The sequence below is a fragment of the Hemiscyllium ocellatum genome, chromosome 6 (assembly GCF_020745735.1).
Source record: "Hemiscyllium ocellatum isolate sHemOce1 chromosome 6, sHemOce1.pat.X.cur, whole genome shotgun sequence".
NCBI classification, from domain to species: Eukaryota; Metazoa; Chordata; class Chondrichthyes; order Orectolobiformes; family Hemiscylliidae; genus Hemiscyllium; species Hemiscyllium ocellatum.
Window position 1 is genome coordinate 68,654,680 of NC_083406.1, and position 19,034 is coordinate 68,673,713.

The following is a 19,034-nucleotide window of genomic DNA, read 5'->3' on the forward strand; positions in this document are numbered from 1 at the left end:
GCAAGTATCTAAAATACTTCAATTTGTCTTGATTTTGACATTGTTCATCTCTGCAATATACATCCATTAGCTTTTCTCAATTATATTTGCAAAGAAATTGTCTATTTATAAAAAGTTGATGTAGGACTTCTCTAAATCAATAAATTTGTAAATATAACAACTGAAAGGTGAGCAAATGTGCAAGTGTTTCAGGAACATATTTTCTAACACAGAAGTAGTGTTTTTAGTGGAAATGCTACCTTATATAACTGTAGCTAGATATATGAACACTTCAAAAAATGATTTTGTTTACAAACCTTTCTGCACTTGTTGTCGACAGTGAAGAAACTTTCTCTTTCCAAGCTAGAAAAATCTAAACTAAGTTTTGGGAAAGAAAAGAGAAACACCTTTACACTATTGGATTGAAAAATGGTTTGCAGAATGCTCCAAGATGCCACACATCTTGTAATTTTAAATTACTTTTGGACATACTTTTGAATTATAATTATCAATATTGTTTATTCAAATTGACAGCCAGATTTCACACTGAGGAACAAAGCCTTTTAATACACTTAATTAGGAGATCCACCAGGTTCTCATATTTAAAATTCAATATCCAACTCTTTTTATAATATCTAAATGTCAAAACTGTTAACTGTTTGACAATGTGTTGTTTCAGTTATCTTGTCAGAAGCAATGGATGACTATTTCCTATTGAGCACAATGACTCATAGTTTGTAGATTTGCAACATTGTTATGTGCATTTATGTTGCACAGCCTGATTTGTGAAACAGCAGTTTCAGAAAATAATTCCATTGTGCATCCACAATTTGAGCCTCTCCATTATTGTCCAACACTTTTCTTCTCCTCCATCATTTCCCTTCGCAATGCAGTTAAATAGATAATTATTGTACCTCCATCCTCCAGTAAAGTCATTGACAAGATTGAATTTAATAAACAAGAAAAAGATGAATGTATTTAAAGCAATAACAGAAATCTTACATTTGTTTAAAATGTAAAGTCTTTTTTTAAATGTATTTTTGTTTTAATCTCAACTTTTTTCAGTGATTATGTAATCAGCTTATGCAAATACAATTAGACTTTGCCAATTCTCAAATAATTATAGTGTCATACAAAACATTCTTTGGCTATTGTTATTTCAAAGAACAAGGTGCACAATTATTCTTCCAGTGGTGACAGGAATTTGTTGAGTTCCAATGTCAGCAAATACAGATTCACCTTAAATCCATACAAATATTTGGCAGCATGACAGATTAAAAATGGAGGATTCTATCACATTTGCAGTTTACCTTCCTTCATTTTTTGTGGATTGATTTTTTTCATAGCTGACAACATTTTTAAAAGTAAATTCTAATGAAACCTGCTGGAGCATACAAGAACTAAATTCATCTGACATATAATCTACAAACTACAAAGGGATCACATGGAACCTATTTTGTGTGTGTGTGTGTCTTCAAAATTACAGTGCTGTCAATCACCTCACAGATCATGTGCTTTTAAGAATACAAGAAATATGCCATTCACCTCCTCATGTCTACCTCTGCATAAGATCATGACTGATCTGCTCCAGGTCTGAAGTCACCTCTCATGCCAGCTCCTCGTAGCTCTCAACTTCTCACCATCTATCTATCTATCATCTCTTCAAATACTTTCTGTGACCTTGGCTCCACAACTCTCTGGGGTAGATAATACCAGACATTCATGACACTTTGAGAGAAGAAATTCTTTCACATAGAGTTTAAAATGAATGTCACCATAGTCTGCAACTATGTCTCCTAGTTCAAGACACTTCCACTGGTGGAAACATCTCATCATCTACCCTGTCAAGCCCCCACAGAATATTGTATATTTAAATAAAATTACCATTCATTCCTCTAAACTCTCATGAGTAAAGGCTTCATCTGTTAGACAATCACTGATAAATCAACTTCTATCCCAAGAATCAGCACAAACAAGACATTCCTACTTTTAAACTCCAATCCCCTAGCAATCAAAGCCAAAATTGCATTTGCCTTCTTAATTATTTTCTGTACTTACATGCTAACCTTTTGTGTTTCATGCACAAGAAAAACTAAATTCCACTGCGCTGCATTTTTCTGGAATAATCTGTTTTTTCATTCTTCCTACCAAAGTGCATGACCTCACGTTTTCTGACATTAAACTCCAATCAACCTATTTATATCCTCTTGTAGATTATGTAGGTCTCATCACAACATGTCCTCACAACTGGTTTTGTTTCATCAGCAAATTTGAATGCATTATACTCTGCTCCCTTCTCCAAATCATTAACAAATACAGTAAGGAATTGAGGCCCTAAGACTGATCATTGTGGCACTCCACTGGAATATTCCAACCTCTCCATCTCTGTATGTTGATCAATCCTCAGTTCATATCAATACATTATTCCTAATATTAAGAACATCTATCTTGTGCAGTAATCTTTTATGTGGCATCTTTTTGAATGCCTTCTGAAAATCCAAACACATTATACCTCCCAGCCTCCCTTTACTAACTCTGCCTGTTATAGACTCAAAGAACTCTAGCAAATCTATCAAAAATATCCTGTTGACCCTGTTTGATCGTGTTAGACTTCACAATGTCCTGCTATTTCTTCCTTAAAAATGGACTCTACAAATTGACTCCCAACAACTGCTGATAGACTTATTGCCCTATGAAATCCTGTTTTCTGTCTCCCTCTCTTCTCGAACAGTTGTATCACATTAATGGTTTACCAATCCACTGGAACCCTCTTAAAATCCATTGAGTTCTGAATGTAACATCCAATGCCCCCTCAATCTCTGCAACCTTTTCCCTTTAAAAACATTGAATGCAGGCCATCACGTCCTGGTGAGCTGTCTGCTTTTAGTCCTATTTGTTTGTCAAATATTTTGTCCACTGTGATTGAGACTACCACAAGACCTTTCCTCTGATTCATACCTTACATATCTGATGTCTTTGGGATGTTTATAGTGTCCTTTATTATGACGATTTTTGCAAAGTATTGATTTAAATTATCTGCCGGTTCTCTTCTACTAAATTAACTTTTTCTATTTGTGTTGTCAATTCACCTATTTTATCACAAATGCTGCATGCATTCAGAAAAAGGATTTGAACTCTAACCTTTTAATCATTATTATTCACTTTGGTTCTGAATTCTGCTGCACTCTTTTGATTATATTTACCACCTCTTGCTTACTCACTTGAATTATTGTCTTCATTACTCTGCACTATTGCTCTCATTTGTTTTTGATTTTTTTTAAGGTTCCCCTCAATTGAACATCCCCAACCACCCCCTTCTCCTCCCCTCCACTAACACCCCCCCCCCCTAGTAAATTAGCTTAAGGCTCAATAGACAACCCTAGTTGAATATCTTGCTAGGACACTGATCCCACCCTATTCCAAATGAAGTCTGTCCCACTGGAACAGCTCTCTATTTCACTGGCACTGTGCCAGTGCCTAATGAATCAGAAGCAATTTCTCCCACACTAATCACTGAGCCACACATTTACCTTATTCAGTCTACACCAATTTGCACAAAATTCAGATAGCAATCCTGTGATTATTACCTGGTGATTTTGCTTTTCAATTTAGTCTTTAACTGCTCATACCCCCTCTATAGACCTTCTTTCTTATCCAGGCAGGAGTAGGTACTGTAGATGCTGGAGATTAGAATCAAGATTAGAGTGGTGCTGGAAATGCACAGCACGTCAGGCAGCATCCAAGGAACAGGAAAATTGATGTTTTGTGCAAAAGCCCTTCATGATAGTTGAACCAGATTTTCAGGCACAAATTTACCACTGAAGGCTCAAACTAGACGACAGTGTATCTTACCCTTGATGTTTGCTAATTTTGCCTTTTCAGGCCATAAATGCAAGAAACCAACTAAAATTTGGTAAGGTGATCAGAGCTTTTTTTTTGCCATTGGAGTTTTTTGTGGCTGAATTTCCAATTTATTTTTATCATACTGACCCCATCTCCAAATTGAATACTGAAAGAAGACATAAGGCAAGAGATTATGGGATTCACATTTAGCCTGCTCTGGAAAAAGAGGCTAGTATAGAATCCTGGCTTCCAGGAGCATTGTGTTACAGGAATATCTGTAAAACAAATCTTTAGGTTCTATTGACAGATTAATCAAAAGTCCAATCATAAAACAAATTTTGGATGATATCAGGGAAATATTCATTATTTATTTTGCAGTATGGTTCTCCTTGTGACACAGAGCCATGGCACTCAGTTAACCTTATCTGTGGAGACTTAGTTTATGAGATTGGAGAGGCACATTCCAGAGTTTATTTGTGATGTTTATATTCTTATTTGCTCACTTTTCTTAGGAAATTATATGACAATATGAAAATATTTTGTGTCACTTTTGTAGAATGGGGCCCTGGATTCCAGAAGATTATAAGCTTCACATTTTAACTTTGCTAACAGGAAGAAAAGTTGAGGTGTACAGAATTGTAAGTCTTTATTAAAACAAGGGAAGAGAAACTGGCAGCTTTGCTGAAAACAAACACACTGGAGGCTGAGCTGCACTCCGAAACCCATGGAGATAATTAAAAGGAAATAGAGGCTATTTGAAGTCCTCACCAAATATCCAAATCATTTTCTTCATGTTTAAATTCATTAACTAATTACCAACATTAAAAACAAATGTTATTTTACCTTTCAAATTGTTTATTGGTCATCAGAGATGAATATCGACCATATAGATGAGAATGTGGTCTCACACGTATTCCTTCATAATGATATCTATAAAAACAATATGTTCTGTAAAAACAACACTATTTTTCTTAGATAGTGGTATAATGTACTGCACAGCCTTTGCAATTAAATTGTTTTTATATAGGTTACATGAGGATAAATGTCAAACATTGATTGTGTTAATTGGTAATAAAGCTTCTCAATAAGGTTGGACCTTATATCAAGTGTATAAGAATGAGGGAAAGGTGGAACAAGGGTATCCCTACTGATTTGTCACTTTACAACTGAAAGGCTAAATTTAATTGTAGACCTCTGTCTACCTGACGTATTCTCTCTACAATGGCTCGAGGTAGAATATTGATGATATCAACTCATTTGCAGTCAGGTGAGGGGAGCAAGCTGCAGGCTGAGAACCTGACTGAGTCTTTTTTCTGTTGCTGTTGAACTCATTCACAGCATAGCCTTCCATTTCCAAGTTTACTAATCAATCACAGAGCAATAGCATGATGACAACCCAGACTTGAGGATTTCTAATGAACAGGATTATTGGCAGAATCAGAATTGCTTAATTGCAGGTTGAAAGTTGGGGCTTCCCAATAATGGAAGCAAGGTATGGGAGTCTATTTCCTGTTTCTCTGACTCAGCCCTTGGACGTCAGAATGCAGGCAATGAGAGGCAGGAAGTGAAGAAGAGATACCAGCCACTCAAACCAAGCACGTATGACTGGAAATATCCAATAAGCAGCAAGAATATGATCCTTTGCAGCTGATTGCAGTGTGCAAGAGATTCAATGATCTCCTGAGAGCAGGAGAGGTATGTGGCATTTCACTTTCATGTGCCACACTTTCAGCTCCCCAGCTTCTCCCTGGCAGCATCTCTCAAACCAACACACCTAGGAATTCCTCTCATTCCTCTCTTACGTGTCACCTCCTTACATTCACATCTGAGCAGCCAACACTGAGACTCTCATCTTTCCATTGTCCCCCCAGCCCTCCATGAAAAAGTTCTAATTCCAACTTCTTCACACAATCCATTTCTCATACTTTGTACTTCTTCACTTTCTCTCCTCGCAGAAAATAACACAGACTCCAGGGAGAGACAGAGAACAGGAATGGCCCACCAATTAGTGCCACCATGACTACTGTGGAGGAAGAAAATTGGGAGATCAGTGGTGGAAAATGTAGCCATTGGTGTTGGAGTGATAGAGGAAGCGGGGGATCTCCCAGATACCCAGTCTCAGAACTGTATTGCCTCTTGGCTCAATGGCGGCTCAGTGGTTAGCACTGCTGCCTCACAGCACTAGGGATGCGAGTTCGATTCCAATCCCAGGCAACTGTCTGTGGGGAGTTTGCACATTCTCCCCGTGTCTGCGTGAGTTTCCTTCGGGTGCTCCAGTTTCCTCCCACTGTCCAAAGATGTGCAGGTTAATTAATTGGCCATGCTAAATTGCCCATAGTGTTCATGTTTGTGTAGGTTAGGCACATTAGTCAGTGGTGAATGTAGAGTAAAGGAGAATGGGTTTGGGTGGGATATGCTTTGGAAGGTTAGCGTAGACCTGTTGGACCTAAGGCCCTGTTTCCACACTGTAGGGATTCTGCTCTATTCTATGAAAAAGCTTTTTTAAAATGCAATCAAGCTAGTTGGTAGTCAAATATTGAGCAATCATCATTGTTTACTTATCTGCTGTATCTCCTGCATTAAATTTAATTTATCACTGTTCTGTCCAGCCATAGTGTCCAGAATAGGTGCATTAGTCAGGGGAAATGTAGGGGAATGGGGCTGGATGGGTTACTCTTTGGAGGGTCAGTGTGGACTTGTTGGGCCAAATAGCCTGTTTCCACACTGCTGGAATTCTATGATTCATATCACTAATATACACTGCTAACAAACTGAAATGGAAATATCTACAGTTAGATTATTTTGAACATCTTGCCCATGCCTATTCAAACTCATGTATTTTAGCTGTCACAAGTCCCTCAGTGGTGACAGAGGAGTTCAAGTGAGAGGAAGCTGAGGAATCCTCAGTCATTCTCACATGACTCTACACTGGTTCAGATTCGTATAGGCTGAATATTACTGAAAATTGGTTGGGTCAATTTTGGCAAGTTTAATGGAATACTTCTCTCCACAAGCTGTAGCAAATTTTCTCCAAAACACTATAATCTCATTGTCTATGCACCACATTTTATGGCACTCCACTCATGGTATCTTCCCTCTCGGCAGATACCGAGCATACCTTGCTAGAAAGAAAAAGGCTCCTCAAGCCATTACATCCATTAGAGAAAGTGTTGGTACCCTGATTTGTGATCATAAAAAGATAAATACAGCCTTTAGAAACCTGTATAAATCGGAGGACTGTAAGGATAGAACTGAGAAGTGGAATCCTTCTTTAAAAATTTGGCCCTTCCGGGCTTAAACTTGGAGCAGGTGTCGATCTTGAATGCCCTCCTGACAACCCAGGAAGTACTTGATGCGGTTAGGCAGCGTCAGAGTGGCAAAGCGCCTGGATCAGATGGGTTCCAGGTTGAGTTCTATAAAGATTTTATAGGGGAACTAGCCGGGCCACTCATAAATATGTATAATTATAGACATAGTCAGGGCTGTGTTGGGGAGAATCTGCTATCGGGGTACCTACATTGGGGCTAGGGAGGGGAGCACCATTATTAAAGCAGACACTGTCAGATACCAGCTAAAACACAGCCATGTAAAGTAAACCCAGCCACTGCAGGACTGCCTGCCTGGGGCCACATTCCTGGGGGATTAGAACATGTCCGTCAGTTTCAGATCATCCTGTTACACTCTCATTGTTAATAAAGGAAACCGGTAACTATCGGATAGTGTAAATCGCACCGATACTACACTTGATTGATAAAGTAATTGCTAATGCCTCCGCTGACGTCAAACTCATTCGGGTCCTATATTAAATGATAATATCTGTATATTCAACTATGGAGAACTATTGTGAACGCCCAGACAGCCAGACGCATGGCAATGAGGAAACCCTTCCAACAATAAACTTTTAATTTACAAGATCGGAAACTGCCGAACCCAGGATGTCTACCCATTGTTCGGCACAGCAGGAGTGGGACAGGTATCTCGGGGCAGCCAATAGAGACACTAATCCCTTCACAGACAGGTGAACCGACCAATGAAAGAGCCGAACAAGGGGAACCTGACCGGGAACTTGAGGAAGCGCGAAGTATAACTGCACCAGATCCGAAGGGAAAGACAGAATGCCTTCTCCAACGAATTTGCATGCTTTTGAATTCGTTGTATAGTGTACCAGTTTTGATTCTGTAATAAACGGTGTTTTTGCTCCAAACTCTAGCCGGTTTGATCTCTCCTTCCAACGAACACGTAGAGACGAGACCATTCGGTTTCCGTCTCAACAGATGGTGAGCCTGACGTGATGAAGGGTAAGAGACGACCGCAAGTTGGCCACGTTGGCGGACCGGAGGGCAGACAAACTTTCGGCCGAAATTTTAAAAGGTGAGGAAGCGCCTGTTAAAGCAAAGACTTCCAGTAGGTAAATTTTTTCAGTTAGTCAGTCTTTGTCTGCTCCCTGATCCTCACCAACACAAACAGTACTTTTAAATCATTTTGGCAGCAACGTTGCAGAGTCCATACTGGTAAGCTATTTTCTCACTTCTTCACTAATACCTGCCTGTTATCGCGGTACTGAAGTGACTAATTGATCCATGGCTAGCCTTAAGTTAATGCGCGCTTTTTGAGTTTTACGCGTGGATTTCGGATCCTGGACGCAGCTTTTTGAGTTAAGTTAATGCGTGGATTTCGGATCCTGGACGCAGCTTTTTGAGTTTGAGTTTTACGCGTGGATTTCGGATCCTGGACGCGGTTTTTGAGTTAAGTTAATGCGTGGATTTCGGATCCTGGACGCAGCTTTTTGAGTTTGAGTTTTACGCGTGGATTTCGGATCCTGGACGCGGTTTTTGAGTTAAGTTAATGCGTGGATTTCGGATCCTGGACGCAGTTTTTGAGTTGAGTTAAAGTGTGTTCTTCCCGGAGGTCACAAGTGGTTCCGGCAGCCCAATTTTCAGAGGTGACAAAGTGCTCTGACGGGCAATTTTCAGAGGTGACAAAGTGCTCTGACGGCCAATTTTCGAAGGTAACAAGGTGCCCTGATGGACTGTCTTCAGAGGTAACGAAGGCTCTGACACGCGAGACGTCCAGTACTGCCCAATTTTCAGAGGTGACGAGGTGCTCTGACGGACAATTTTCGAAGGTAACAAGGTGCCCTGATGGACTGTCTTCAGAGGTAACGAAGGCTCTGACACGCGAGACGTCCAGTGCTGCAGTAATTTTCTTCTGAATGGGGGATTTTGTCGGGCCCGACGCACTAGTGGGAAAAAACTCTGGGTCTGAGTTAAGGTACAGCGTGGCTTACGGAGCCTGGACGCTTTTTGAAATTAATTAATACAGCGCTGACCGCACTTCACTGATTGGATCCTTTCTCTTTTTAATAAGCACTTTAACTCTGACAACTATCGATAGACACACTTGCTGCTAGCATCCTAAGGGGACAGAGGACGGATCTCATCTCCTGGTTAGGGTTTACCTGCACAGGCGTTTGCCTTAGACCGGTTGTTAAGAGCAGAGATCTGCCACGCGAAGGTCAGGCTTTTGAAAAACGCTCTGTTTTTAAAGCGGTACCCACCAGGGGAGATCCGTCATGGGGGACTTGAACTTTGGACCACCGAAAATGACCCAATTTCGACCATTACGCCCCGGAGTGCCCTGGTGGCACCTCACGGTTGGCACAGACGTAACTTGGCATGCCCATTTATTACTGGACAGTGTAACAGTGCACAAGACAGCACTGGATCAAGTGTTTAACCAAGCGCCCGCCCAAAAAAGACCTGATATTGACCAAACTAAAAGAGACCCTCACAAATACGGCGCTAATGAACAAAATTTTAAACGGTCTCCTACTCTCGCCGCAATATTCAGTGCGGCAAACAATAGCCCTAGGAAAACCCCCTACTGATTGGGCACCACTGACCGCCGATGAATCCCCGGGGTGGAAAACGAAACTGTTAATCACATTCAACCCACAGTGGCAAGGGGGCCACTGTACCTCCACCACAGCCCCAGTCATTTCGGACGCCCCTGCCAAACATGTCACTAAAACTGGGGACAAGGGACTGCGACAGGCTGAGACGAGAGTACGGACACACCGACAGTATGCATGGATTGGCATGTATGTGGATGAAAACCAGTGTGGGGCCGGCCCAGTGAGAGAGGGCGTGAGTGAGTGAGTGCAGTGATTTTTAACAGCCGTGGCGAACGGAGGTGTCGCAACAACTGTTTCAACCCACGACTCGGTGTACAGTGGACCGGCACCGACAGCCTGAGTGACGGACAGGGACCGTGGGAAGCCGCCCAGCAGCCGAAAGCAGTTTTACTGGTGTCGGAGTACGTGAGTGTTGTTCTCTACACTTAGCGGTTTGGGATTGATAACTTAACGGTCTGGGATTTTTCTCCATAGTCTCGTCTTCATTTTTAGGATTAAATGCCGCTTGTCCCCCCACTATCACTTTTAATTACTCTTATACTTGGAAAGGAATACCTGAATGTAGGGAGGGGGTGCAGGAAGGGATGGTTGAGCTTTTTATTTTAATAACACGACGGTTGTGGAATCCTAAGACGGTAAATCCCGGGGTGTCCCGTGCTCACCCTAGTTTTAGCGGGTCACCCTTCTCTGGGCGGGTCACCTTAGTTCTTGACGGGCTTTCTTGCTTTTGGCGCGAAGGCCCAGGTTGGGCGGGGCCAGCTGACTTTTGGCGCGAACGCTCAGTTGGGGCGGTGCCCGTTCGCTTTTGGCGCGAATGCTCACTCTTGGCAGGTTCGCACAGTCTAGAAGGGGCTGCTCGCCTGCGGACGTTCCGCCACCCCATTACCTCAACTACCGCGCCGCCACTACACCGATGGGTCTCTCAAGCGTCATTGCCCTACTCCAGGGGATTGCTCGATGCACAGGTCCTCTTCAGTTACTGGGATGTCGATATGAATCATGCCTCTAACCACATCTTCTCTGACAGGTTGTACCTTTCTAACTCTACCGTCCCGACCAACAACACGCGCACTGCCGTATCGCCATATTGTGCGTTTTCATTTACAACGTTTTGTATGTCCAGTGGTTGGCCGTCCCACTGCCCGAATATCCCCCAGCCCACTTATTTTGTCTCTCTTTTTTCCCCCGCTGGTCACAGGCCTCAGGCCTCCAACTAGGACGTGCTACTCAGCACACAGCAGGGTGCTTGGCCCATCTCTCTTCCTCGCGGCCGCTCACTCATCTTTTTGTCCACCGGCATGGGTGTTTAGGCCATCCCTTTTCCCCTCGTGTTCACAAAGTGCCAAGAACGAGGGGGGGCCCACCTACTCCTTCTTCCGTCTATGCCCTCCACATTTTTCTGCCCCCTCTCACGAACCCATTTTTATCTTTTCTCCCAAGTCCACAGATTTTTTCATTCGCTAAAGCATTATGGACGCTCATTTTAAAGCAATTTTCTCCTACTACTTGTCCCCCTCCTCAACTTTGCGGCTAGGGAGGGTTGAGCTACTACTGCCACAGACACGGCCATTTCCAGTCCCTAAAGCGGGTATTGGCAACCATGCGGGGTGAAAATGCCAGCCAGTCTACCTGTCTGAGGCTACACTCTCCAATGCTTTGAACATGCAACCTGTAACTGCCAGTCAGTACCAAACCTTCCCATTGAAATCTCGTACAGACTCCTCTTGCCAATTGTACTGCCCTATCCTACAACCCCGCTCCCCATTCCCCACGCCATAGTCATGCACCTTCATTGTTTTCTCCCAAACCCACACACTTTATGTTCACCGCCGGATCTGAGGTCGTCTTAGTTCTGTCTTTCATTCAGCTTGCATGAATTCAACTGGGTCTTGCTGAATAGAAGATCCGCGGATCCTTACGCTCCATCTCTTTTAAGGTTTTCAGCTCCCTGAGGTTTTCTACCAGGACACAGTCACTCATCTTCTGGCCTCATCTCTCCATTAGGGCATTTCACTCACTATGCTTCCACTGCCGTGCTCTGCGCCCCATCTTCTTTCCAAAGTCTCATGCTCCCTGAGGTTTGCTACCAGGACTTCCCAACCCTCATGCCCTGCCCAAATCCTTCAGTCTCTTCAACTGCGAGTAGTCCTCTCCAACTCATCCGTTCGTATCTTATGCAAGGCGCTGGTTCGCGCTGAGAACAGCAGGGTCACCAGGTTCCTTTATGATTCTTTTCCCGGAGTATCTTTTAAAGGCTGTTACTTCCCTCAAACTGATCAAATCCTCAAGTGTCAAAAGGAGGAAAGTGCTACACAGACAATTTCTGTCCTGACCTGTCTGACCATCCTTTTATGATACTCTCCCTCTCCCTCTCCTTTACACAGGGATGAAGTCCGATATGCCCGCAGCACCTGCGCATTCTCTTTTGTCTATGCCACACGGCCCTACACACACACAGATTCTTGCATACACAAGGATTATACTTGCACCTCTCGTTTTGTATCTCGTTTGGGGGGACAAGTCCCCTCAGGCAAACAGTCCAATTTCGTCCCACCGCAAATCTCCTAATTGCCCAGAGTTTTACATTGTCCCCCTCACCATAATCATCATCATCATATCTTATACTGAGCTGGCTGGAAACACATAGGCCACCGCACGCACCACTTCTCTCATTGTCCAGGTCAGCGCAACCTAATATATCCCTAAAGTCACTCGATGAGACGGGACCTGACGGGGAGGTGCAGAAAGAGAGGGGATCATGCAACCCCACCTTGGCACGGTTTCTACGTAAAGTTTGGGTTGCTGCCCTTCTACACCGACATGGCTCTGTTTCACTGATATCTTTGCTCTTCTGGTACTTTATTCTGCTGTCTAAACTCTTCATTGGGCCTTCTCTTGGGATGTCCACCTGGTTTATCATAGACTCCGCTTCGAGCGGGCAAATAGCCGCCAGGATAAGTTTGTGCCCTTTAGCTGGTGGCTCAACCCCTTTTTATCTACATTGGTCTTTCTCCATTGTATAGGCGCCTTTCCCGATGTTACCAATACTGTCTGCCTCACAGTCGCGGTTCGCTCCAATATCATACCCAAGTGTCTGGGGGCGAAAATCCCCGCCCTGCCTGCTAGACGGGGTCCCGGCCGCCTTGAGGCTTACGCTGCACGCCCTGAGAGGTTAGGGGGATCTCCTGCGCTGTGTCTTCCCTAACCACACGGTGGAAATTTACCTGCTCTATTGTCCTGTTGCCACAGGGTTGATGGGGATCCTCATCATTTCCACATTAATGACCCTTATCCTAAACGGTCTCCATGGGTGACTCATCAAACGATTGTCCTACGACAACCCCATTGGTTGTGCGCCCTGAGCACGGGCAGTTCCCCGGGGTGCAAATCGAGATTGCTTGCGCCCCTTACCGCGCAGTATCAAGGCGTACCGTAGGCCTTCCCCTATGCAGTCTATTGTAGTTCCCTTCTCACTATTACCAAACCCACTTCCCTCTCGAGGGACTTACTCTATTTTTTCGACACAATTCCTGGACAAATGTTTTTACACTTCAAACATTGCGTTTTAAAACATACAGGCGCCTGCGCTCCTGCAGCTGCTAGTATACATTCCTACCGAGTCAGAACTGCCACTCGTACTATCTTGCATTTATATCAGTCTCCCGACTTTCATCTACCCCGTGTAGTGCTGCCGCTCAAATGGACACGGAATATCCTACTAATTGTCTTCCACACTATGCGCACACTTGATTTTAACTTTGTCAGAATATTGCGACTTGACACCGTTTGCGTGACTGCTCCCCGCAATTACCTCACCGACACTGGACCAGTGTCATGATTACGTTTTTTACATTTTTCCTCTGCCTCTTCGTAATTCGACGAACATTAAAACACCTACAGTATAATCTGGCTACCCCTGCCTCGACTGCCTTTTTGTGGCAGCCCGTGCTGGGGAGCCTTTTTTCTCTGATTTGAGATCACGAATCCCTCTGACTACCTTTGTGTAAAGTTGTACCCTTTCCCTTACATGAAACCACTCCTTCTACCTCACACAGAGTTCTCTCTATTTTGATGTGACTCCTTTTTGTGGAATACTGCCACATACAGGTCCGCGACTCATAAGAATAGTTAAGGCTTTCACACTACCGTCATTATTTTCACCATGGTCTTTATATCTGCCCCCTTTCCTCTTACACAAATGGTTGAGTACACTCTTCCTGGTTGCATTTGACAGTCTACATGAGCACAGACCTTATGTTCAGGAGTACTGACTGGAGACTTTGGGGACTGCCTCCCGTCCATTCCGGTCTCCCAGACATGCCACCCCAAAGGCCCCTTACAACACAACACTTTATTTCCCACAGTAGTCACATGGTTCCTGACTGACCCCGCCATATATCACCCTGGTGATGCGGGGACTCCTTTTTACTGCATTCCCACAGCCCCATCTCACTGATTTAAAGGTGGTGAGGTATCATTACTTTTCAACCGGACCCCCATCCGTTGAGCTCCACCGGGAGACGCCGCTGCCACCAACTCCAACAACACGACAGCCTGTGTGTGACCTCCTACAAACGGACAGGGACACATCCAATACATGCTGTAATGCGACGTCCGCTCGTGAGCCATGATACCGGGGTTCTTGCTTACGGCTGGTTGCGATAAGGGCTGGCGAGTGGGGACCTCCCAATTCTTTTCTTCATTGCTATAAGTACCGCCTTTGCATAAGCTCGCAGTTCGGGCGTAGTAAATCCTATCTCACCGGTGCGTGTCAGCTCCCTCAATGACTTTCTTTCGAATTCGTCTGATCCTGTTGTACTCATGACTAACTTTTCACCTTCATGTACGATAAATGCAGCCTGATTGTCCAAAGAGCCCCCACTTATTTATTTTGCCCGTTTAAATTGGGGATATGTGAATTGATCCTTCCATAACAGCGGGTGGGTGAAATGTACTGTGTGCCTTGGCAATTGAGACACTGCTGTTCTCACAGGCGGCCTTTGCGGACTGTCCAGTATTCCTGACTGCCCTCAGCCACCCTCGGAGGCCACTGACCATGCTACTGAGCTGCCCATGCCTGTCCTTGGGGTGGTGAAATGGATGTCGCCATCTATTACTCAATGCAGCACGACTGGTTAGCCAATGACGGGTAAGATCCCTCGGGCGAGGGACAACCTAAGACAGGCACAGTCGCGCATTGACATCGGAACGCGTGGCCTCCGTTTGTCTCCATTTGATGAGATTTCTGCCTGCTTGCATCCGTGTCGGACGGTTGAACAGCACTGCTGCTCTCTGGAGCATACTAATCTACGGGGCCACCCAGGCACAGTACAGTTTCACACTCGGTTTCACATCTCTAGCGGGTACCTAACTGCTGGTACCAGGCTGTTCCTACTCCCTTTCCAAACTTACAACGCCTATTTACATTTGCCGGCTCTTTGGACTACAGACTTGCGTTTACTAAATGACTTACTCATTCTAACGCACTCGCATACATTTCGCCAGCTCTGAATGACTTGTTGCAATGCTTATCTAATCCTGTGCTTTTCGTTATTTCTGCAGACACTGCCTCAATTACTTCAACTATTAGTTTAGCTTAGCATGCAGCTGTGACTATCTATTGCTTAACTGTGTAGCGGCGCGTTTTTCAGGGCACCCTTCATCCCCATATGACTGTCTCCTTAGAACCGGTGAGTCTGGTCGATACAACACCGGACACCGGTCGCCTCGTGGGGTTGCGTTCCTTACGGGATAAGGGGGTGTGGCCTCTTTCGAGGCCAAGGGAGGGAATGTTGGGGAGAATCTGCTATCGGGGTACCTACATTGGGGCTAGGGAGGGGAGCACCATTATTAAAGCAGACACTGTCAGATACCAGCTAAAACACAGCCATGTAAAGTAAACCCAGCCACTGCAGGACTGCCTGCCTGGGGCCACATTCCTGGGGGATTAGAACATGTCCGTCAGTTTCAGATCATCCTGTTACACTCTCATTGTTAATAAAGGAAACCGGTAACTATCGGATAGTGTAAATCGCACCGATACTACACTTGATTGATAAAGTAATTGCTAATGCCTCCGCTGACGTCAAACTCATTCGGGTCCTATATTAAATGATAATATCTGTATATTCAACTATGGAGAACTATTGTGAACGCCCAGACAGCCAGACGCATGGCAATGAGGAAACCCTTCCAACAATAAACTTTTAATTTACAAGATCGGAAACTGCCGAACCCAGGATGTCTACCCATTGTTCGGCACAGCAGGAGTGGGACAGGTATCTCGGGGCAGCCAATAGAGACACTAATCCCTTCACAGACAGGTGAACCGACCAATGAAAGAGCCGAACAAGGGGAACCTGACCGGGAACTTGAGGAAGCGCGAAGTATAACTGCACCAGATCCGAAGGGAAAGACAGAATGCCTTCTCCAACGAATTTGCATGCTTTTGAATTCGTTGTATAGTGTACCAGTTTTGATTCTGTAATAAACGGTGTTTTTGCTCCAAACTCTAGCCGGTTTGATCTCTCCTTCCAACGAACACGTAGAGACGAGACCATTCGGTTTCCGTCTCAACAGCTGCCTCCCGCCTTCGTTGTGAGAAGCAAATATCTCTCATATTCTTAAAAAGGGAAAGGCCCCAGAAGATTGCTCATCATATAGACCATATCCTTACTAAATGTGGATTTCGAAATTCTTTCTAAAATGTTAGCATTAAGATTGGAGAGGGTCATAAAAGAGGACCAGACGGGGTTTATAAAGGGCCGTAGGTCAACTAATATTAGAAGGGTCTTAAATATGATACAAGCCTGCCTACAGGGAACAATACCAGGTTTAGCTGTCTCCTTGGATGCAGAGAAGGCATTTGATTGGGTAGAATGGCCATATCTTTTTTATACACTGGAAAGGTTCGGTGTCAGAGAGGTATTTGTTAAATGGGTTTCAGTATTTTATAACAATCCCAAAGCAGCAATGATCACCAATGGTTTAGGTTCAGAAAGCTTTAGTGTTGGCAGGGGCTGTCATCAGAGATGTCCTCTTTCACCATTATTATTCACGCTAGTGATTGAACCACTGGCTGAAGCTATACGAGCTGATCCTAACATAATGGCTCCGAGGGTTGGATCAGGCAAACATAAAATCATTCTATATGCAGATGATGTCCTCCTCTTCTTAAGTGATCTTTTGATATCCATTTCCCGACTAATCCAAGTGATCAATTTATTTCGTATGTTCTCAGACTATAAAATCAATTTTATGAAATCTGAGGCCATGCCGTTGGGAGGTCTTGCCAGTGTATCCAATTTACCGGACGGATTTTGCTTTCCCTTTCGGTGGTCACTAGAAGGTTTTCTGTACTTAGGTATTTTTATCACCCCAGTATTTGGTCAGCTGTATAAAGCTAATTTTGTGCACTTATTAGAGAAAATAAGACAGGACCTTCAACGCTGGGGAGATCTCCCAATATCCTGGCTAGGCAGAGTAGCCCTAGTTAAGATAAATATTCTACCTTGTCTTCTACATCCTATGAGATGCTCCCCTTGATGTTGCAGAGACAGGTGTTGCGTAAGCTCTATGGTTGGCTCGGCCCCATTATTAGGAATCATAGACGGCCCCTTATCAAATTAGAAAAGTTGCAGCTTCCACAAACAAAGGGAGGACTGGACTTTCCAGATTTTAGGAAGTATCAATTGAGATCTTTATTATCCTATGTAGCCGATTGGGTCTCTTGTGACCCACAAAAACATACCAATGGTTAGATGTTAAGACCCTCCCAAGCAAATGTCCCCTCATCAATCTTTTATTTATGGACAAGATGAGAGTTATGATGGACTACTGTAAAAACCCTATTGTATTAAATACAATTAAAACCTGGAGGATAGTGCAACAAGATGAGGGTAACCGCAAAAAACATCCCCTTATACTCCTATAGTGGAAGCATTGGGATTTCAGCTGGGGTGACAGATGCTATATTTAAAATTTGGAAGTCCAGAGGTATCTCCAGCTTGGGAGACCTGTTCGACAGGAAGCTTATGATGTCCTTTGAACAGTTGCACTAGAAGTTTGGACTGCCTAACAGGGACCTTTTTCGGTATTTCCAAATACGGGATTATATACAAAAGAAGACCACAATGATAATTAATCCCTACAAATCGGATAGCGAAAGGAGAGTGCTATGGCCAATGGGGCCTCCCTCGGTTAGTACTCTTTATCACTCATTATATAATAAAGTATCCAAGGACATGGAACGATCATTTAAAACCTGGAATCAAGAATTCGGGTTGGAAGTCTCATTAGAAATGCGGGAGGACATCCGGGAAAATGCCAGAAAGATCTCTATTTGTAACAGAACTCAGGCTATTCAATTAAAGATACTCCGTAGGGCTCGTATGGCATCTGAACGACTCACAAAATTCAAGGCAGGAGCATCCCCAGTGTGTCCTAAATACAAAATAGAAGTTGGCACTCTCACGCATTGTCTATGGACATGCCATAAGATCAGCAGGTTTTGGGATAGAGTAGTGAATGCCTTGACAGAGATCTTGGGTACAGAGATTAGATTGGATCTGAACAGCTTTTGGGCTGTTCAGATTTTCCCTCCCTGGATGTGTACGGGAGGAAATTATTTACCATTCCTTCCTTTTGTGCAAGGAAAAATATTTTAGTGAACTGGGTAGCTGAAGGCCCTCCAGGACCTTCGAACTGGCACAGGTTAGTCATGGAATATATCCCCCTTGACTTCCTCACAAGTATGGTGCACCAGAAACGGAATTATTCTATAAAACATGGTAGCCCTTTTTGAACTATATCGACACAGCTATCTCGGCCATACTGTCCAGGGCTTTTGCTTAGCTGTGGTAATGGTTCTGGCTGGTTCGGGGACCCCCAGGAGGAGGAATCCTATATAAATACTGGTTTTATTATGACTTGATGTAAATCTCTTTTGAGCATGTATCTAGTTATTTAGTTATTTTGTTATTTATTGCTAGTAATGTATGATATTCTATTTTATGTTTTGGTTGTTTGTAGGATAGATTAATTGTTAGTTGGGTTTGTCTTTCTCCTTTTTTGTTTTGTTTTTCTTATTTATTTAATTTTATTTTGATGTTTATACTTGTTTGTATTACTTTTGTAATTTTGTAAAAAAAATCTTTAAAAATTTTCTGTTTTCAATAAAAATACCTATCTAAAAAAGAAATGCAGTGAGATGTTCCTGACATTGACACAGACTTCATTGGACTCCTCACGTGATTCTGCCAATCAAATTGCCAAAGCAGATGTCACTCATATCCTTACA

General features: G+C 43.6%; 1 protein-coding gene across 1 annotated transcript in view; it reads right to left on the bottom strand.

Annotated features, from left to right (window-relative positions):
- The window catches only part of LOC132816932 (DNA-binding protein RFX8-like), a 93,734-nt gene that overhangs the window by 61,907 nt on the left and 12,793 nt on the right, over nt 1-19,034 (bottom strand). The window contains exons 4-5 of the mRNA XM_060826956.1: nt 4,666-4,752; nt 297-357 (exon numbers count right to left, since the gene is read on the bottom strand). Coding sequence (XP_060682939.1) covers nt 297-357; nt 4,666-4,752 — 148 coding nt within the window. The remainder of the gene's footprint in view (nt 1-296; nt 358-4,665; nt 4,753-19,034) is intronic.